General features: G+C 39.0%; 1 protein-coding gene across 1 annotated transcript in view; it reads left to right on the top strand.

Annotated features, from left to right (window-relative positions):
• si:dkey-225n22.4 (collagen alpha-1(XXI) chain) overlaps positions 1 to 21,676 on the top strand; it is a 55,496-nt gene extending 33,820 nt beyond the window's left edge. The window contains exons 21-31 of the mRNA XM_067486817.1: positions 2,201 to 2,254; positions 3,667 to 3,711; positions 5,542 to 5,613; positions 5,855 to 5,890; positions 8,755 to 8,799; positions 12,592 to 12,624; positions 13,795 to 13,950; positions 14,180 to 14,234; positions 14,825 to 15,019; positions 17,005 to 17,082; positions 17,508 to 21,676. Of these exons, the coding sequence (XP_067342918.1) occupies positions 2,201 to 2,254; positions 3,667 to 3,711; positions 5,542 to 5,613; positions 5,855 to 5,890; positions 8,755 to 8,799; positions 12,592 to 12,624; positions 13,795 to 13,950; positions 14,180 to 14,234; positions 14,825 to 15,019; positions 17,005 to 17,082; positions 17,508 to 17,695 (957 nt within the window). The 3' untranslated portion in view covers positions 17,696 to 21,676. The remainder of the gene's footprint in view (positions 1 to 2,200; positions 2,255 to 3,666; positions 3,712 to 5,541; positions 5,614 to 5,854; positions 5,891 to 8,754; positions 8,800 to 12,591; positions 12,625 to 13,794; positions 13,951 to 14,179; positions 14,235 to 14,824; positions 15,020 to 17,004; positions 17,083 to 17,507) is intronic.
• Positions 21,677 to 23,050: the final 1,374 nt, after the last annotated feature.

Raw genomic sequence — 23,050 nt, 5'->3', positions numbered from 1 at the left:
TCAATCTTAAGATTTGGTGGCTCGTTTGTTTCAGGAAACAGATTTGCAAACATGTTAAATGAAGCAGGATTTGAATTTCTCTTACAACCCTCACACTTAACTTATTATATGGCTGCATTTTTATATGGCTACATCTTTCATGTACAAGTATATGAAAACACAACGTGAAAACTAAAAAGACACGAACCTCCAAGAGTTTTGGCAGAGATTTGGGGTTGCAGTGCGAAGACGGCCATAATTGCAGGCCGTTGGAAGTCACCTCACTGTGAAGCTCTTTGCTGGCAGGTGGTGAGAAGTGGCTGGCAACACAGAGATAGTACATGTCTCCCAGCAAGTGACAGGAGCTGCAGTGCATAGGGAATTTGGCATCAAATATTTTGAAAAAAAACAGGAAACAGAATATCCTGTCCAGCAAACTCAAACCAAACCAAACAAAAAACTTAATTTAGAGGAAGGACAAGAGTCTCCACACTAGACCCACAAGATATATTCATCTTTCAGTTACTGATCCCAGTTCTAGTCCCTGTCTACAGATTCACAACTTTATATTGTGATTACATATTCTCAGTATCTACCTGTGTACTATAACGAGTGGGCAACAGGGTCCACCCGTTTTCACATTTGTCGTTGAGCAATCTCCTCACATAAAGCTGCTCACATTACCGTCTCTGCAGTGGGCTCATAATGGGATCATTAATTTGGCCCAGGCGCCATATGAGTCCATTTGATTTATTTAGCAATGCCATTAAGGCAGTGAGTTGCTGTTAATTTAGAACCACGTCAGATTAGTGTGTGTGGGGTTATGGCTGTACACACAGTAAGGGCACCTCCCTCTGGTACACAAGATTACACACGGCCATTTACAGCAGAGCACTGTGAATAAACAGTCCTTAACAGTAATGTGTGGACACTTTAGCATTAGCTTTGTTTCCCTCTAGTGGTCAAAAAGGAACAGTACAACTAGACAGAGCAAAGAATAGGTTCAGAGAGTTCACAAGGGACTTTGTGTCACAAACTATTCTATGAGTCATAGTCATACCATAGTTTTATTATATGCACAATATGGACACATTTGCATTGCAAAAACCTGTTAATCAGATGGTGGATGTTTATAGATTTACACATAAAAAAGGAAGGAATAGATACACAATATGTGCAAAATAGATAGGTAAGTAAAATGTAATTGTTTTGATTCTCATTTGTTATTTTAGACTAAATATCTAAAAAAGGTAACAATTGGTCACTTTTTCACCTTTAGGTTTACTGTGTTTCTACAACAGTCAATCAAATTCAGTATAAAATTTAGAGAAAAAAAACATGTTCAACATGTATTATCTCACATGTGACTGTGCAGCTCTTTTAATGCACTTCATCTAAATTAAACCAGTCAATTTATTGTTTCAATAATTGCATATACATTTATAGAACAAATTATTACATTCCCGGCTGTGCAGTGCCGGTTCAAGCCCAGTAAAAATTGGGGAGGGTTGTGTCAGGAAGCTGTGCCAACTAAACATGCGGACAATGATCCTCTGTGCATATTTCTTTTAAACGACTAAATCTATTTGTCAGACTTTGGTATTATTACTTGTTTTGAAGGTAGAGTCCTGTGGAACAGCTAGCATACTGCTTCAGGCTGGTCTCTTTATTGTGTACAGCAGGATGCTTTGTTGCATATGCCAGTGCAGTGTGCATTTGCAAGTGTGCAAATGTGGTTGTGCATGAGTTTGTGTGTGAGAGTGCACTCATCTTTCCCTGATGGGGAGGACACATTTTTGATTCAGTCATCTTGTGGACGTTTTGATTAATCTTCAGGACTTCAAAGAGGTTTTCAAATTTTAATCATGGTTTCAGGGTTCAGGTTAGACTCAAATCACTCAGGTTAAGGGTTGAGATTAGGCATCTTAGTCTGATGGTTAAAGTGAGAGTAAAAGTCCAGAGAATGGATGTCACTGCTCATTGACACACAACTAAAGAAAGACAAGTGTGTGTCTGTGTGTGTGTGTGTTAATGAGTGTGTGTGTGTGTGGACCTGAGCCATCTCATTTCCCCCTCAGTGCCTCCCGAGTAAGCCGTCACGCACTCTGTCACATTCAGCCCAAAGCACTGTGTCTGTCTCTTTCATCTCATTCTTTCTCTCTCCCTCTCATTCCCCTCCTCTCTCATTCCCTTCTCTCTTCCAATATCTTCCTCTGTCCAGGGAATCCAGGGCCCCCAGGGTCCGCCCGGAGAGATCGGACGAGATGGTCCCAAGGTCTGTGCGTTGAACGTTATAATTAGTTATTATGCTAATGGCCTTCTGCTCCAAAACCACTTGGGTACCCTCAGTATGTTCTAATGTTGTACCCTCCCTCTCTGTTCACTTGATGTTACCGTGGAGAAAACTGCATTTTGCTGAATCCGAGTCAACTTGTTTATAGTCAAATTGTAGGTGTTTCTGCACATATTATAAATTCTATCCTGCAAAGGACAGTTCCTATTTACAGTATACGTTGGTGTACGAATGAATGTATTTCTCTCCTTCAGAGGAAAAGATTACGTTTTATTCTTTTTAGACATCTACACAGATCAACATTTTATAGTATTTACTGAAGTTGGGAGCAAGAAGGGCTAATCCATAGAATATTTTTGCACTTTTCTCAAAATTAGGAGCGACACGGATCATAATCAAAGCAACTGAGACTGTGCTGTTCTCCATTTAATAACAAAAATAGCTGCAAAAATCACATTAAGCTGACCTTTATGTGTAAAATCAGTGAAGTGTCCCTTAAGGGGCTCAGCTATAGCTCAGACTACGGCGCAGGGGACGTGAGGACATGTTCATATTTCCCTGACCTTGAAATTGCACATTTCCTGTGCTTTGGGAATTTGTATACTCAGCACAGCATGCGAAGCACAAAGATGGAAGCAGAGGCAGGAGTGGAGACCATAGTTTCACGCATATGAAGGTGAAAATGGGCTCTTTGACTTTGTGCTGTTTTGTGCAGAATGGTGCTTTAAAATTTGGTGATTCAGCCAGTTAGTATAAGCTCACAGATGCTTTTACTCCTGATGAAATCTCCAAATAAATTGCAGCATCTAAAACCCACAGCTTTGTTACACACACTGACAGTTTGTGGTTACTTTGATTAACACATGTAAAACAAGCATCAGGCTACTACGTCAGCTTCTGTAAGTTTGCTGATAATACCTCACAAACCTACAACGTCAGACTTTTTCTTTTTAACACTGTGGGATTTTACTCCCAATTTTACAATTGATTCAACCACTGACAAAAGCACATTTTCACTATTTTGTCATGAGTTACAAAATAAAAATGTGGATTATGCTCTAAAAACATCACAGAATTTTCATTTTCTTCACATATATAGTGCAGTCTTGTCTTTGTAATTCTTACTATTTTGTCCTCTGGAGTTATTGAGCCACTTTTCTTATGTGTTGCTGTTAATAGCACCAGGGAAGAGACCAGTAAAATGACTGGCTGAGAGGAAAATGACACACTGTCATGCTGCTTCTTTGTACATGCTTTGCTGCATCTACACAAGTGCTACACTATGACATATCCTCAATCATCTATGTGCTGGTCTCTACAGTCATTAAACTGAGCCCTAAGGCCTGTGTTCAGGTTCAGTCTTACATATGTGAGCGCATGTGTGTGTGTTACAGGGGCAGTGTGGAGATCCAGGGCTCATTGGTCCACCAGGCCAGAAGGTGAGTGGGGCTGTTGGTTATCAAGCAGATTAGACTGTATTCTTTATCTCTGTCCTCACCAGTGCACCATACGTGAGTGTTTTCAGTTTTGCATTTGTCTCTTTATTCCACTTAAAAGTGTCCAAAGGCTATTGCTGTTCAGTTTCAATTCAATTTAGTTCAACTTTATTTATATTGTGCCAATTAACAACATAGTCATCTTAAGGCACTTTACATAATAATGTCAAGACTATACAGATATGTAGAGAAAAATCCAACAAGCCCTGGAAGATGTGGGAACCTGGCTGAGGGTGGGTGGCCATGTTCCTTGATTGGTAGGTTAAGTTAAAAGTGAAGAGAGGAAAGACCAAACAAAGTTGGACAGGTTGATGAGGCCAGTAACTTCACATTTGAAGCAGAGAGATCCAAACCCGGGGTCACCTTCAGAAAGGTACTTAGAGAGGGAGAAGCTCCAGTACAGGAGACAGATAGATACAAAGATAATGTCATGAAATGGTGACATAAATATGCAGCGGGCGGAGAGACAGGAGGGAAGGAGCTCAGTGCACTTTTCATAATGTGAAAAGTTGACCCATTTAACTTGTTCCCAGGGAGAGAGAAGGCTGTGGGAGGCAGAGTGGATTGATTTTGTGTTTTATTCTAGCACTGTCTTAAATTGCTTACTGTAGCTTTATCACATAAAAACCCAACCATGACACCATAAAAAATATAATTTAAGACTGGAATAAATATTTAAACCTGCCAATACAGTAAAAACGTTCATGCTTTAAAAGGCTCTAAATTTTATTTATTTATGTAGTTTTTGTACTATAAATATAATTACATCACGTTTTGTTAGCATTCTACTGTAGATCCATTCAGGTTGTTTTGTTCATAAATGACCTTGTGCCTTTTTGGTTTTGTTGAGCCAAGTCCAACACCCTCCATTCTAAATTGTGATGAAATAAACCTGATTTTGACCAAAAGCCGTCAAAGAAGTTAGCAGGTTTTTTCAAAATGGTCATTAACACTCTGTCCATAATCAAATCAACAACACTGCCATAAATGTACGGAATTGCGACACTACACCACCTGTATTCCTCACTTCTAGCAAGTATGCACTGCACATAAAAGTATGAGTTTGAGCGACTTCAACATGGCAGTGGGATTAGTGAGGGCACAGCTAATTCCCCCGAAGGGATCAGGGTGTGATCTGGTTGACAGCTTTTGCCTTTTCTCTTTTCTAAACCAACTCATTCCGTTTCTCGTTCCTCTCAACATGTCAGCCACTTCTTATTTCAGCCGGAATCTTACTGATGAGTAACAGCTACAGTTTTACACTTGTTTGTTAAGTGACATGTTTCTGAGCAATTATGCCCATAATTGTTCTCTATTGTGATGGTAAAACGACTGAGTTGTCTATGTGGTGCCACTTAATTACAGGTAACCTTTGTTATTTTGAAGGTGGCCTCCTTCAAAGCAGATGATACATTAGCTTTTAAGAAATGGTGATTTCATGGCAACCCTAAAAAGTTTTCACTCAAATTGTCTTTATAATGCATATTTATTCAGCCTGGATTAGTGGCTAAGAACATTTTCTTTTTCAGTGCAGCAGCCTGGGAAGTTATCACACAAACACCTAAAAGCTGCTAAACTTCTTTATTTTTGACCACCTTTTAAACATTTTAGCAAACTTCTTCTATCTTTAAGATGCTCCCTTGTTGGGAAGAATGATGGGGAGAACAGTGTGAAATAACTCAGGAATACAACTTCCGACAGACCACTTTCTATAAATCTTTTTTTGTTGCCATGCACTCATTCACAAAGATCAGTAACTGTTCATGTTCAAAGGGTTTAACGGGAGAATCAGGCTTTCCAGGACTGCCAGGTGGAATGGGACTCCCAGGGTTCAAAGGCCACAAGGTGAGAAAGTCTGTAAGAAGTCAAATATTATAACAGAGTATATGAACAAAACTAAATACCTGACCCACAGGGTTTTGTTTTCACATGATGAAAGCAACAGTTGGCCACAAACGCAGCAAATCACAAATGCTTTTTGGGTTTAGCTGTCAGTTCATGCTGTAGTATGTTGACTGCTAAATAGTAGACTGCATACATGTTTTTATATATATATTTTTTCCAATGTTGTGTGTTGTATTTGTAGGGGGAGAGAGGAGATCCAGGCTCTAAAGGAAACCCGGTATTGTACTTTTCCCACTTCTATTACAAAGTCATGTGCTCATGTGTCAGAAAACCCTTTAACAGTTTTGTCACACAGCGTCTTTGTTTAAATATAAAACCTTATTGAGAATGAATAAGCTCATTAAAATTGGACAAAAATGTTATCGTAGTCTGCATGGCAGACAGAGCAGCTGATGACTCCACGGGGAGTGATCATTAAAAATCTCTTCAGAGATCTCAAAGAACAGTCAACATTGTTTTCTTGGGGTAATTTTACTGCCTCTTTTGGTCATATTCCAAATATTTCTGGTAGTTTTGTTGTTAATTTTGGTCATTTCTCATCTGTATGTGGCCATTTCTGTGAGGGTTAAGAAATATTAGCACTTTCTACAAAGTCTCTGACCAAAATGCTCCATGAGCTCTTGGGCCCCTGGACCTGGGCCCCGAAGGCCTGTTCGTTAATCCCTCCCTGTATATATACTAGTAATACAGTTTCTTTCATTCAATGATGTACAATATAATGTTTATCTGAACAGCTATACTCATAGTCAGTTTAGAGTCATTGCTATCAGCTGGTTTACAGCAAAATGTGCTACATAACAGTTTTAATAATCATAACTACCACTACTACCGTGCAAAAGACATTGATATCTTAAGGTAAAATGGTGGCTCTGTTTGGTTCCAATAAGTGCCAGTAAGCCACTGTAAACGAGAAGGACACAAAAAGCTGGTGTAATTGAAAGAGTGAAAATGAAACATGAACATTTTCTGAAAATATGCAGTTTTTCTTAGCATAGTGTATTAGTTTCAGAGATGCTGGTCTGCTGCTGTTTTCTATGTCTTCAACAGACAGTTCATTCTTAATTCACAACATGATTCATTGTATTTTTCAGTTTGGTAAGTTAAACATGTGCATACTTTTACCATTCAGTAGTTTAAAAAATCCTAACATTAGCTATTTTGTAGTTATACCATAAAAATACTTTCTGACACTGGTGCAAAATTTGTTTAACAATAACTAACAGATTTAGCTTTTATACTATTATTATGAATATTTTATTGCTTTAACATAATGACATCAGAGATGTTGCTGCTTAAACTTTTCAGAGAACTGAACTGAAGACCAGTTTAAAAAAGTTTGATCCCTCTGCTGCAGAGCCCAAAGATTACAACTATTTCTGTGTATTTCTGCCCCATTCAGCCTCAGTAATGACACTAAGAAATGTGCAGTAGAGGTTTCTTACAAAGAGAAGAGTGAGTAGTTTTCTAGCTTGAGTGTCGCTCACAGAGTCGTTTGATCACAGAGAATCAGCGTGACCCATCATGCCACTATCTTCAAGTTAAAAAATGAAAAACAATTGTAAAAATGTAATAAAATATGAAACCTTATACACTTGTAAGTATTTTAACAAGGTGCTATTAGACAATTCAGGTTGACCTGACTCACAACTGACAAACCTATAAAATTAATTAATCATGAATGAGCTGATTTGATGAAATTCACTGTTTTGCAAATTCAGGTCCTGCTTGCTGAAAGGTCTCTTTTCATTTATTCTTCAGAAAGTGAAAAGCAAATAAATCAAAGTGTGTGTCCAGTCAAACCCGTCCATTTTCAGCTGCCACGAGATTAGAGACAGAAGTTTTTTTTTTATTATTTCCCAGGTTCTTCCCAAGTCACAGTTGTTGTGAGCTTTTCAATAATCTTTTCACAGAGCTGCTTGGTGTGTTGTGTTTTCAAGGTGTAGTTTTTGGTAAGGAGTCTGATTCGGCAGTAACTCGACCTTCCAGATACAGGTAGTACTACAGGGTTGGAGTATAAATGTTACAACCCTTCACTGTACTCAGGTGCTCTCCATTTAACAAGTTGTGTGACTTCTAAAACCAATTGGTTGCACCAGTGATGAATTAGATGAGTTAGTTAAAGAGTGTGAAAACTAATGCAATCACATATTTTAGTTTAATATTTTAGTTTAAAATTAAATCAAATTGACCATGATTGGTTCAAACGTGTTCCAAACACACCGATAAGGTGGAAAATTCAGGGTGAATAGTTTTCATAGGCACTGTACACTTGGAGAACAAAACATCTCATTTCTAATGTCATGGCAGATGTAGTCACTACATAGACTATCGATATGGTTCAGTAATTTCGTTTTCCTTGGTTGGCTACTTTAAATGTTGCACAGAGTTACATCAGCAATTTAGTAGCGATTAGGATGTGTGGGATGATGGAGAAGGCATCAAAATGTTTTGCTTAGTGTGACAATCCAATTAAATCCAAACTACTCATTACATTCACTGTGCATACAAACCGTCATGTGTGCATTATAGGAATTGTACCACTATCACGTAGCTTTTTGGATTATTGACTGTCCCATCATGGAAACACCACACTCTCCTTCTAGCATGTTGATCACAGCATCAGTCACAAACTGAACAATCAAAGCATGTGATGAATACTGCGATTTGGTCGCCCCCTTGTACGTGCTTTAATGGAAATGAAACCTAGAGGAGCAGAGAAAGAGGAGCAGTTTGTTACACTGCTGCAGGATGCAGTTGGAAAGCCACACATAAGATAAAAATTCAGGTTTGTTAAAGGTCACTGCGAGCCAATTCCTATCCCCTCTCTGGCTGCTAGTGGTAATCATGACCTTTTCTTCACTGACACACACATGCACACACGCACGCACACACGCACACACACACACACACACACACACAAAGGGAATGAAGCCATACTCACATATACGTTACTGGTACAGAATTGTTTAATCTCACTCTTTCACACACAAACACAAAGACACCCGTTCACACACATGCACAAGACCACTTCAATATGTATGCAAACAAACCTTCCATTAATCCTGATGTATGTGTTTGCAGGGTGAGCGAGGCAGAGCTGGAGAACCAGGGGCTCCCGGCATGACTGTGAGTGTAAAGTTCACTGGGTGGCAGTGAAGCTTGTGTTTCCCGAGGTCCAGCCCAAAGACTCAGGGTTAAAATGCGTGTGTGTCTGTATGTGTCCACTTACAAGGAACAAATATCCCCACAAGGACAAGAGTATCTTGGCCACTTTGAATTTACAAAGAGCTAATTTGAGTGTAGAACTTTGGTTCCTGGATAAGATGTCATCTAGTCGGGATACGTGCAGAGTTGGGTTTGTCAGTTAATTTAGTGTCATACAAGATTACTAAACCAGTGTCATGGCAGACTTCATACAATGTGGCTATTTATAAATCTTGGGGAATTTTTATAATAATTTTTATGTTTTCTGTCTGTAGTGTGATAAATCTCCTAATGCAAGTCACTGTAAAATCTTTATGACAAACTAAATGGTAATAATTAACTCCAGCAATAAAAGACCACTCTGACAGTGACTTTACAAGGTGCTTTACAAGAATAAAATCAGACAGCGTATAAAATGCATAAAGATAAAACAAATTACTATACAGAATAGGGTAAACAGCAGTGCACAACCTGACAAAAAAAGACACAAAAAACTGCACAAACTGCACAAAAGACAGTACTATTAAATCCATTTATGTTTACAATCCTATGCTATTTCCCGACCCTTTCTGTGGTGACACATTTCACAGTATGACCTCACTGAAAATGTATTAAGTTCAGTGTGATCACTGCAGTCAGTGGATTTTTTTCATGAAGCCAAAGAAAAACATGTGCAAATGTGACTGTGGCGCAGGAAGGTAGAGGGGTCGTCCTCCAATCCTGGACTTGTTGGTTGTGACCGGCCCCTCCGGTCACATGTCTAAGTGTCCTTGAGCAGGACACTGAACCCCAACTTAGTTGCTCCCGGTGAGTGTTGGCCAGCTGCATAGCAGCTCCCCCATCGGTGTGTGAGTGTGTGTGTGATTGTGAGTGTGAATGGGTGAATAAGAAGCAGTGTAAAGTGCTTTGAGTGCCGATAGGTAGAAAAAGGCTTTATAGGTGCAGAACATTTACCATTTTAACTCTGACTAATATTTACATTGTTAACACATAGCAAATGATCTTGACGACCCTTAACCTGGGGAGTGCAACATTGAGGAAACCATCATAGCATATTATTTGCTGCAATTTTTCCCAGCAGGTATTAATGGTATGTCATGTGTTATATACCAGCATGTAGAAAGCACAGTTGATACTTAATGATTGCTTTGCTCTGTTTACATGTCCCAGTAAACCATCATGGTGTGATAACACCAGAACACCGAAAACTAAAGCAGCAGAAGACCTGCACTTTTCCTGACATGACATGTCTAAATATCTTCCGTGAACATGTCCTGTTGTGACTGAATAGCGATAACATATTCAGACTAGCTACACTGTGTTGGGGATTACATTACAAAGTAACTGTAATTGTAATCAGTTACAGCTAATGAAAAACATATTTACTAATCAAAATGTTGTTAGTTCCATACTGTATGGGTTCTTTTCTTTACGGTAAAACAGGTTATATGTAAAGTGTACAGTTATATATTTTTTTCTTCTAAAATCAGGAAAAGGCTCTGACATTATGGTACAGTGTAAAATTGTACTGCACTGACTCATAAAACTGAAAAGGCAATTAGATGTCTCTCTCTCACCAATTGTGTTCATTGGTTCGATCCCCAGCCCTGGCTATATGTCAAAGTGTCTCTGGGCACGACACTGAATCCCCAACAGCCCATTCTCCTCCCCAGCTGTGCAGTGCCGGTCCAAGCCCGGCCCAAATGGGGGAGGGTTGCGTCAGGAAGGGCAACTGTGCTAGATCAACATGCGGACAATGATCTGCTGTGGCGACCCTGAACTCACAGGATAAGCTGAAAGGACAAAAAAAAAAAAAAAAATTGTTGGATTGTCCCACATGCTTGATCAGCTGAAGAGGTGGGTCTAACTAGCACCAATGACCACATGAAAACAACCAGTGTAACAGATGTACCTAACCAGTGTATCCTTAAACCTGCTCTATGTTGTTAGCTCCGGACAAAGCCTGGATAAATGTATCTGTGTGTGTGCTAAGCTAACTTACTGCTGGCTCTGTTTTGTTTTGACTGTGCAGACATGACAGTGATATTGATTTTCTTTTCAAACTCTGGCCAAAGAAGTGAATAAGAACATTTCTGAAAATGTCAAACTGTTCCATTAATGAGGGAACAAGAGACAGTTGTGGCATTTTTGATCGAATGAAAATCAGGTGTGCAGGAGCTGGATCAGCTGAATGGAGTATGAATTTATAAGAGGAGCCACGACTGGTATGATGAGGAAAAAATAAAATCTTCATAAATTATTGATATAGAAAACCAGTGCTACCAACAGGAAAGGCACCTAACTCCACTCAAGGACAATCAGTAAAATCTTCCCCAGTTGCAAAGGTTTGAGGCAAAGGTCAGCATCATATGTTCTCTTCTCTTAAAGCTCTTCTGTTGTATGAGCAGATAAGTGGAAAAATTACATTTTCTAATGTTGAATAGGCGAAATTCCAATCATCTAAATGGAAAATATTTTCAAATAGTTGACAGTCAGGAATGGTTTGATCATGGCAACAAGGTAAAAATAAGGTTACATAAGGTGAGAGCAGCAGAGCGACATGATTAATTGAGCATGTTTATCCACGTTGATATTATCCTCATCATCATCATCATCATCAATAATTGGTAATGAAAAAACACAATGATTTAAATTGCTATGTGATGCACAATTCTCTTCCTTTAAGTCAATAATTTAATTAATACATCGGAAGGAAGAATACAACATGAATAACATTTAAGACTCGATCAGTAAGTATTGATTACAGAGGAAATCATTTTCATATTTCTAGACAGGGGTTATTCACTAAATCCAGCCAGAGGTATGTGTGTGTGTGTGTGTGGCGGGTGAGCACTGGGATTCATATTGCATCACGTTGTGTAGTCTTGTCTGTGATATATAAAACGATTGTGTTTCTCAGTATGCTGCTTATTGTTCACACTCTGTAATTTCACAGTGTTGAGAGCAGCCCAGCTTCCATGTGACATGCTCTCAAGGCTAAATGCATCAGCATTGAATCACAAGTGTGTCACCGCTGAAATGAATATGACATATTTTTGTCTTCAGACAGACTTCCTAATTCCTACTGGGTAAAATAAATACATCTCTGCACTGCAGTTGTGGATAAGAGAAGACAAGCCGTAGTGAGAAAGAAAACAATTTAAACAGAACACACCCTGTAAGTAATGTGGCGATGTGGGTGTAACGATGATTTGCAGCTCAGGTTCAACAAAGCTGAAGTTCTGCTACCGGGTGGATAGAAATAAAAACACAGCAAACACACAATAATGGGGAAACAAGAACAACAGTACTTTGTTGTGATAATTTGAAGGCAACTTGTCATAGAGGAATTATTTTAGGGGAAACAGAACACACCCTGAGCCTCCTACGTACATCCTAATTTTACAAAAAAAAGCCCTGCAGAATGGGATGGTGTTTTATAAGGACAAGAAATGTGTGTTTTCTCATATTACAACAAGTAGCTATAAAAAAGCTTTAAAGAAAGCATTACAATAACCAATCTAAGATGTTTTGTAAGCCACCGCTTTTGACAGAACAGAGAGCAGTTCTGCATCAGCAATGCAGAGCAGCAAGCACAGCTCCTCTGACATACTGTCTCAGCCTTTGATATGTAAGCAGAAGTTTCTAACTGTCTCTCTCCATTTCTCCCTCTCCTGCCCCCCCTTCCCTGCTCTGCTTTCTGTCTTCCATCAGGGCGAAGAGGGACCCAGGGGAGGGAAAGGAGAGGTTTGTCGAATTAGACTTTGCGGTATTAGATATAATCCATTCTGTCTTATTCTGCACCGCAGTGAGAAGCCCTGTCAAGTCTGCATGGCTGCAATAGAAGACTTACAGAGCCAATACCTCCAGGCCCGGGGAAATCTGCCCCCCTGGGCAAAAATATGCATCACAAAAGTGCTGTTTTCTAAAGGGGCACACATCTGAAATATCAAACACTCTACTGTGTTGAATCACTATCTATTCCATAGCTGTGTGAGGGCTGTGTCATTTGTAGGATATTATCTAATTTGGACGTATAGGCTACAACATGCCTTTGTAGAAACCACTGGTATGTTACATAGGTTTGGCTATAATGAATTGTGCTCTAAGAAACATTACAGTTCGTGGGGTTTTGTTCAGATGTAGTGTTACACAAACTCAATACCTAAGTATTTGCCTAAAACAATACTCCACATCTAGTTCTTTACCATGTTTAATTATTTCCTCAAGTTGACACACAAAAGTATGTGTACTTTTTTTAAAACATAATAATTTATTTGTTAATTACATTGTATATTAAGAATCTTCCCCAGAAAAAAATGGAACTCATAACTAAAGCTGTAAAATGAATGTAGGGGTTTATTAATTGCAGTATGAGCAAAAGTTAGCTAAATGGAAATATTCCCATAACAGTGTGTTTAAACAGCAGATAGGAAATATCTGCAGCTTATTTTTGCTCTTACTCAATTGATCTATGCAGCTATTAAAGTTTATTCTCTTGGATAAAGTGGAATACTTTTCATGCACAATATTTTATTATTCCAGGAGACTTATCATAATGAGTTTGCTCTGAACACACCAACCAACACAGTGCCAATGGTGTTTTTTGGACAGCCATGAATTGAAGCAAGCAGCAAGTGCAGCACAGATAACTTTGTACCTTATAAACACAAAGTTACATTTTTGCTTTGGAAATGTTAGAAAAAGAGCTTAAAATACTAAGTAACTAAATCGCAACAGATCAGCTTGTGCACAGTTAAACAAGCTAAACAACAAGCTAAACAATGTTTAGAAAATGTTTAAGCAAAGTTTCAATTGATCTTTATGTATGAGGCAACATTATTTGGTCAATTACTGCAAAATAGTCATGTTTTTTTCCTGTAATTTGTTTTTCTCTCCTTCCTCCTGCTTATTCAGAAAGGTGTAACAGGTGATGTGGGCCCCAGGGGTCCTGAAGGAAAGAAAGGGGACATGGGCCACATAGGCCACATGGGTGCTGTTGGTCCTCGGGGGTTTCCTGGCCAGGATGGGTTACCAGGCCAACCAGGGCAGCCAGGATATCCAGGAAAACCTGTGAGTGAAACATTTTCCCACTGTCATCTTACAGATCCACAAATGGAGAGAACAAACAATCAATGTAAGGGTGGGGTGGGGGGGGGGGTCAATGATAATCTTCCTGGAAGGGGAAAGTTGATTTTGGGTGTAATGGGACTGCAGCTTTCAGTGTGTGTGGGCTGTGTGAGGACAAAGAGTGGAGCACTGAAAAGATGCTGTAAATCATTAGTATAACTGTGTGTTGCAGGGCAAACCTCCTTCAGATGAACATCTTCTGAAGCTCTGCACTGATGTTCTGCGCAGTAAGTATCTGTTTGTTTTATGTCACTAAGAACTAGGGAGGAGAGGCCAGCTGTCTCAGATGTAGGGGTGCACATGTCATACACTTCCTCTGATCAATTCACACTGATTAAACATAATGTGGTGAAATTACTAACTGATTACTTTTACTGTTACCTCTTACATGACCTTTATTGTCATGAAATTAAATAAATAAATAATGAATGACTTCATGGATATGAATGTGCACGAGTCTTTAGCCATTTTTACGCTTAACGCAGAGCAAACAGACTCAGGAAGGAGGATATGCATTTACAGTGTGATTCTTGCTCACCTGTTTGTGAGATGGCAGTTCCTCATGCCACCCAACTTCCCTTTTAACTAAGAAAATGTGCAAAGAGTCACAACATTTGTAGGAATAGCTGACTGTAACTGTGTTTGCACTAACTAGGTTAATCCTAATAATCCTTGTTACTTCGCAGAAAATGTCTATGATGACACAATATACACAGACTTGCAGGATTATGTGGTCAAAACCTGTTAACGGTGGGATTTTGGCAGAACATCTACTACACTATTGGATTACTTAGCAATTTCTGGCTGTGTCCTCCAGACCAACTCCCAGCACTGCTCCAGTCCCTGACCCCCCCAGCAAGGTGTGAACCTTGCCAGAGCATGAAAGGGCCTCCAGGTGAGACAGGAGCACCTGGACCCAAAGGCTCCATGGGAACTCCAGGCTACCCTGGCAGGAGTGGTGCTCCTGGTTACCCAGGACCTCCAGGAATGCAAGGTGCCACAGGACTTAAAGGTAATAATATCAAGGATTACTCAACACCTGAGAAAAGCATTGTGCTGTCTGTCCACAATACTGCTTTTTAACGATTTTTAAGAATCACATCTACTACCTGAAATTGTGTTGAGTACAAGACAATAAATAACCGTGAACAAGAACAAGGACAGAATTTACTGTTGCTTTCACCAACAATTATAATCAAAAGAGTCGATGACGAACAAATTGGATGTGTTAATGTTCACTGTACCTCATAAAACAAGATCATTAAACAAGTGAACATCAGTGAAAGTCAGCAGAGCAAAGACAACAAATACTGAATGTATTTCAATGAAGTGTGTGCGATTTATCACAGCTTTAAGACAGGGAGTGGCTAATCAAGTGTAAAAGATGCCAAACTGTACCCCTCCACCGCTATGTACATCAGCTCATTAGGTCGGGAGAACACCACTTTAGAGGTGTCAAGCTGAGGGAACAGGCTGAATGCTGACTGCAGGGATGAACAATTTTTTATGTACAGTATGTCCTGAATGATATTTTTGCACACAATCTCTAAAAGCACATACTGTAAAGGTAATTGCACTGATCTAATTTACATAGACATTAGATAACTGTGTGTCTGGTGGTGCGTTGCTAAATCTATGAAACCCAGATGATTTCAGCAGGGTTTTTTATGTTTACACTTGGAGGCTTGACTTTTATCAGTAAGCATACATGTCATCTGCATTGAGGTTGGAAGATATAAACGTGACAAATTAAAGCAAAGGCTGATGTAATATGATTCTTGATCACTGATAGGCACTGTGCCACACTGTAGGCTGTGACTAATGCTACTTTATCTACAGAGTTCCACTAGAGAGCATAAACACAACTTTGCTTGTAATCGATGACAACTACGTGGAGTCAGTCTGTGCTGGAATGTTTATAGGAACCAAATGAAATAAATTAGCATTTTTCTTATGTTCAGCCATCTGGATTGATTTTCCTCAGGAGAATCTTTCAGATCCTGGGAAGTGGCTGTACTAAGGGGTTTCCTGCTGGCAACTGCATAAGGACTTTAAAGCCCCGCTAGCAGCATGGCTCTGGGGATGATGGTGTTAACTGATTATACAGATACCCATGGTTCCAAGACGATGAATTTGAATGACATTTGTGATCCCGCAGAAATGTCATGGTAGTCCTAGACAAACTAGGTCTTCTATGTTTCTTTTGTGTACCATCTCAAATAATACTGGGTGCATTATCATGGCGTTTATCTTCCTTACATAAAGAATACCTGTATACAATTACATGAATTGCAGTGAGTTTTGTTGATCCCTGACTTGTAATCTAACATCATCATCAAGTGAAAATTTAAATATCTGCTAACACATTTAACTTTATAAACCCTGTACATATGCAGCTTTTGGCTCTTCCCTTCAGGGGTCGTCACATTGATTTGGCATGAGTGTTTACGCCAGATGCCCTTCCTGCCACCCCAACCCCCTTTTTTTAATCCGGGCTCAGGGTCAACACCAGGATCAACACCCTTGGTAGCTGTTAGGGGCCGAACCCGCAGCCTTCTGCATCCTGACTCAATGCTTTACCAGTTCTCTCCCATATACACCAAAATAGAGTGTTGACAAGTTAAACTTAGAACAAGAACTTTAAGCTGCTGGTACAGCTGTAGACTTTGCCTTTTGTCTATGTCTATTGTCTGAATGTTCATATTGTGATGGCCTGTGGACAAATCTACAGTGTTATAGTGTTTCCTTATAAAGTTATGACGTTGACGTGTCCTCAACAAGCATGAACAGTAGCTAAAACTCCAACAATTTGCTTGATTTGGTTAAAAAAGATCCACATTGTAATAAGCAGTATTGTGAATTATGAAAACCTTAACAGGACTGGACAGAGCCGACTTAGAGGGAACATGGCTTAACATTGCTTGCAGCTCTGAACCTGACAGCCAGTTTATAGAAACGTTAACTTCATTCTTTAAAGGAGACATTTTATGTCCCTAGGTGACATGGGTCCGAAAGGGCTCAAAGGGATCAAAGGAGAAAGTTACAGAGGACCTGCAGGACCACCTGGACCACCAGGTTTGTAAAAAGCCCTAATTTTCCAATGTGATTCGCAGCTACAGTACTTTAGCTGTGTGCATCCAGACATGTGCATTTTTGCTATTTGTTGTTTTATATATAGTATTTTATACCTATAGGGGTTTTGGTGAATACTTCCAGGGACAGCTCAGTAGGTGGTGTGAGAGAGCTGTAAGGGCAATAGAAACTGCAGTACTTCTCTAAGAAAGTGATCAGATACAGTAGTAGTAGTAGTAGTAGTAGTAGTAGTAGTAGTAGTTGAAGAGTAGTTGATCAGCCAACATGTGCAATTTAAAGTTCATAGAAAGGAAAGTACATGTCAGACTGGATGAAGCTTTCTTTCCAGAAATGGGGAAGAAATACAAGCAACAGCTTGTATTTTATCTTTGTGGATCCATTCGTTTTGTTTTTCCCTCTCACTGCAGGGATTCAGGGTCCTCGTGGCTTTGATGGGATCGGCCATCCGGGCAACCAGGGAATTCCCGGAAAACCAGGGCCACCAGGGTATCCTGGTAAACGGGGTAGCCCTGGGGTTCCAGGTGTGTGTGACGTTTCCATTTGTTATCAGACCTACAACATCAGGGAACATTACAGTAAAGGACCTAACATCTGATGACACAGCAGTGTGGTGATTTAAATGCGCCAGTTGTTTAAGGAAGAAATTTACTGTATCAGTGATTTACAGAAATGTGTGTGACTCCTTTGTGGCACAGTGTGGAGCTGCACTGGAGGTAGATGTAACCTCACGAGTTGAGTTAAACTAATATTGGTAAGTCGCTGTCCATGATTGTGATTTCATGGTCAGCAGGGTAGTGGAGCATCTTACCAGGCTGACACGGCTACTTTATACTTTAAACCTGCAGTTAGAGAGTGAGTGGGTTTCTAATCCTGTACAGGACTGATGGGAACCAATATGGTTGCAGAGTAGTATTTTTTTGTGCAAGAGAATTAGGATTTGTGATAAGATTAAAAATAGCTACCTCCTTCAGTATTTTTTTGTATGTTTGTTTTTACCTAAGTTACTTTTTAAGTTAAATATATGTAATGCTTGTTAACAAGACAATGTTTCTGTACACGCATGCTGTTGATGTATTAAAATACTAAATAGTGATAACATTTATTGGGCATCATGCTATATATGTACAGAAGATAACTGTGGCAAAAAAAAGATGAATCACAGGTAACAACTTAAAAAAACTTCCAGGTTCTGATTCCTCAACAAAAGGTGAAAGTGACCACATATTATTGAGAAACGTGGTTAAGAATCAGAAGTCATACTGTGCTTAAATGATGTGCCCTCATGATTTTAATGTACACCATGGTTAATTTGCCTTCAGTGCAGCTCTGCTTCAGAGAAACGATCACTTCTACACATTACGGTTTGTGCAAAGTACACTACATTCCTTCCAGATGAATTATGCCACAATGAATGAATGGAAACCATCATTTCCCCATAGCTATCGTGTGAAAGGATGGGAGATATTTGGGTTGGTGGAAGATAAAAAGCTTAAGAAAAACCCACTGGTGACATCAGTCCAACCACAAACTTCTTAGCAGTGGATTATTTCACTGCTTTCACGGAGCTCTACGTGCAAAACCTTCTGCTGGAATAATGTTTTTCTATCACAAGGGTGTGTGCTACTCCATCACTGTCACAGACACGGTTGTAAGAATCTATTCACTGTTTAATTTAACTCATCATCATATTTGTTTTCTCATTTATCAGTATTATATAGACTTATTTTGCATTGCTTTTGTGTGTGGTTTACCAGAATGTGTAGAAAAGTGGGCCCTTATTTACCTCAACTGCACATTTAAGCAGGATTACAGTCCATTATTAACTCTTTCCATTTTCCTCAGTTTTTGAATATAACACATTAAAAAAAGACGGTTTCCTGATTTATTCCCATTTCAACACTGTCACTTATTATATCCACTTGCTTCCATTTATCATTTGTTGAGCTAGATTAACTTACAGTGAATATCAATAATACACACTACTGTTTTACATTACCAGCCTCCCAGCAGATCAAGGGCATAATCCATCCAGTACTGTTAGGCTTTTAAACTGAAAAGTATTTCATCAAATTTATGAGAAGGCTAAAACAACATAAAAGATCACAAGAAAGAAATACATTTGGAATTTAACATTGGAAAAGCACATTGCACATGTTGGGATTGCATTGGAAAAGACATCACTGTAAAGCTTGGAAAGATTTCAGAGCAAAGTCCATTTGATTCTGTGGATCACTTTGCACAATTCTGGTGGTTTTCTGACAAGAATTTTGTTTTAATAAACCTCTTCTCCCCATTAGCAAGAAGCACAAGAGAAATATTAACTCTGGTCATGATCTTGGAAACAGACCAGTTGCTGACAGTTCGCAAATTTTTGTTGTTCTTCTGTAAATCTTTGTTAAATGAAACACTGTTCCTAAGTGTAAGCTTCTGTTCCTAGAAGCAAAATGCCAGGTGGAGCTCCAAAAAGCATCACGTCAAATCATTTAGCTTCCTTAAAATTATATTTGTTGGCTTCTACATTCAGTTCAGCACCAGTTACTATATATGTTACATCTTTTGGAACATATTTACTTTTGTGAAGTGATTGTACAACGACGGGTAAAAGTTTTCAAAGTCTGCTATGGAAGATACCAAGTTGACTAGATAATTAAAACCACAGCCTCCATTTCAAGGTTTAAAATTAATTTACACTACACAGCGAAGGGAGCGTAGCAAAACTTTAAAAAATGTGCCATCGGTAGGAACCAAAAAGACAAAGTAAAGACAAAGTACAGACATAATCTTCAGGTCTCAGTTACGCAGGTAAAAGTGCTAGAAAGCCGTTACAGCAGCAAACATATGGCTAAGTTTCTCCAAGCATCATGTTTTAGCTGCTGCTTACAAAAAGCAATAGGCAGTGACATAATTTGTTTGCAACATGTGTTTGTTTTTTTCACAAGTCAAAGTGAAAACTGATTTTTATACGTAATCTAAATTACATAAAAATATAAAACTGAAAATAATCGACTTCTTCAGGCTAGTATTTAATAAATGCACCTTTGGTAGCTGTAACAGCGTTTAGTCTGTGTGGACAGTTTCTAGCCACTGTGATTTCCCACCATTCTTCTTTTAAAAGTCCTCAGGCTGTCACAGTTCTGTCCCCTTGTTTACGTTATCTAGCTTTATTTCCTGTTTTTGGCTTTTATTTTGTTGATCCTCCTGTGTCTCTTTCTGAGTCTGTTTGTCTTTACCTTCCTACCTTCCTTCCTTTGTCCTGATCTGTTTCACCTGTTCTCCTGTTCTTTTACACCCTGCTCTCCCCACTGTTCTCTGCTGGTTTGTGTTATGTGTGTCAGTCCTCAGTTCTCAGTTCTCAGTCCTCAGTCCTCAGTCCTCAGTCCTCAGTCCTCAGTCCTCAGTCCTCAGTCCTCCGTCTGCCGTCTGCCTTTGTCACAAGTTTGTTTCCTGCCTGATCCCTGTCTGCACTCTGTCAAGGTTTTTGGTCTATGGTTTGGTCTCTCCTTGTTTTGTGGTTTTTTGTGGTCCCTGAATGTACTCTACCTTGTGTCAGTCTTGTGTGTGTGCAGCCCGTTGTTTGTGTAGCTGTCATAGTCTGTCGTGTACTCTGTATGTGTTTAGGTCGTTGTTTCGTTCACTTTAGTTCTGTAAGTTCTTTCCCCTCCTGCTGTTTCTTTATTAACAAATACCCTTTTCTTAATGCCTCCTCTTGCCGTCTCCTTACTTGGGTTCTTCCTAAAATACTTATACTAACTGTAACACAAGCTCTGTCTTTCTAAGTACTACTGTACAGTTGAGACATGTCCAACACGTCATTCTGCTGTTTATCCAGAATTAGAAACCACTTAACACCTAGCTTTTTTTAGCTGTTCCGTGCATGATCATTTCTGAGAAATGACAGCTTTTAGAAAACAATCATCACCACAAACACGCTATCACCCTGTTTGGAAGTGCAGATGGTTATACCAACTGTACTTCAGAAACAAGGTTTAACAGTTAAACTAGTTTTACGAGTTTTTAAACGGGTTTTTGCATGTTCCAGTTTGTCTGTACTACAAAGATAAAAATATACTCCAAGCAGCATCAAATTTGAATATTTATAAATGCTTATAACATGCTGCATTTGCTATTATATTTTTGTACCTTGTAGAAACTTTTGGAAATACACTGCATTATTATTTTTGTTGTAAAATTATTTTATATTTAAAGAAACTAAATAATGTAAAACTGACTTTTTACTGACTTACGTTATGTAGAACATGTATTTAAAAAAAAAAAAAAAAAGGCCGGTTCCACTTTTTTAAATGTTTGTACCTTACTTTGCAGTTCATTTAGCTGATAAAGAGTTTCACAGGCTCATGCCTTGCTCAAATCCACACCTGCAACATTGATTAGATCTACAGACCAAGCGTGTTATGCTTTGGTCTGGTTTTGATATGCTTCTGTCATGGTAACGGAAGGTTACGGCAGCAGTTGTTGTACATGACCTGCAATTAATCATAGAATTCCAAAAATATTTCCTTAGAGTCCAAAAGTGCTATTTTAATGTATTAACATGTCAAAATAAATTACTAGATGTAAATTTACCAATCCTGGTGAAGTAAAGAAGTGATTTTTCTTATTTATGTTATGCAATTCAATAAAGCAGCACTGCCATGAATTCTACTTTTACAATGTTATTTCTCTTTCTTTTAAGTTGAAACTGTCAGAAAGGTGATAATCAATAAAGTGTTTATTATTAGGGTCATATTGGTTAGTTGATTGCATTATATTAAGAGGTGGTTCTAATATTTTGGCCCCCTCATTCCCTCTTTTTAAATAGAGTGAGACATTGTATATGAATTGTGAATATAAAATTGAGACCAGGAGACCTGCTGTATTATTGCATTAGGCCGAATAACTGCAAACACTCATTTATTTGAGCCAGTATTAGGACTATAATAGCACTGGCCACAGGCCCTGGTGAGGGTCCCAGCCCTTGTGGTCTGCGTGGCCCTTTGGTGTGGCTGAACTGTACTGTGTGCTGCTATGTGAGCTTATGCAGCAGATCATATACAGATGATGCAGTTGCAATTTTATGTTATGCAAAATTCTGCCTTTTTGCGATGATGCAGTTTTCCTGTTTTAGCTGTTTTAGCTATTTTAGCTTAACTGCCCCTTAGTGTCTATGTCACCAAAATGTTGTGGTGCAATTTTCGCTGTCCTGTGCAGTCTGTCAGTTTTTCTGCTGCTTAGCTGTTATTTTATGTGATTCTTTCTGCTTGTTTTGTTGATTCAGTTATGATAGCTGCTGCTTACCGTCTATCTCTTATGTCACCGTCTTGCTGTTTTAGCCACTATTTACTGTAGTTGCTGTGCAGCTACACTTTTATGTTGCTCCTGCTGAACAGTCATCGTGCTGATGGTCACACCCAATGTATGACATGTTAACCAAGTGTATCCAGCTGTTCCACAGTCGCATTGCTTGAGGTTTAACGGGCTGTAGCTGCCTTAAATATACATACAAATATAAAAAATATATATGCGAAATATATATGAAAATATGCAAAACATGCAAATATGAGTGGCCTTCAGAAGGTTTTTCAGAAACTTTTTGCAGGGGCCCAAACATTCACTCACAAGTCAGTAAAAGTGTGATGCCAGAACTTGTAGTTGTAGTTTATTGCACCATGAACCAAATTTGTGTTCTAGAGTCGCCTGCTACTTGTTGACTGACTTTCCCTTGCGAACAGAGCACCTGCGAGGCCGAAAGGGGTCATTGAACTTAGAACCCTCCATCTGACTTTAAATCTGCTGTGTGGCTTAAACAAGACTTAAGCTCTGTTAATTTACATTTACATTTACATTTAGTCATTTAGCAGACGCTTTTATCCAAAGCAACTTACAAGTGAGGTACAAGGCAGCAAAAATCTAAGTAAAGGAGAAAACATCAAAGCAAAGTCGTATAAGAAAA

This window comes from Channa argus, chromosome 19, assembly GCF_033026475.1.
Source record: "Channa argus isolate prfri chromosome 19, Channa argus male v1.0, whole genome shotgun sequence".
In the NCBI taxonomy this organism is placed as follows: domain Eukaryota; kingdom Metazoa; phylum Chordata; class Actinopteri; order Anabantiformes; family Channidae; genus Channa; species Channa argus.
This window is presented reverse-complemented; position numbering and strand designations above follow the sequence as displayed.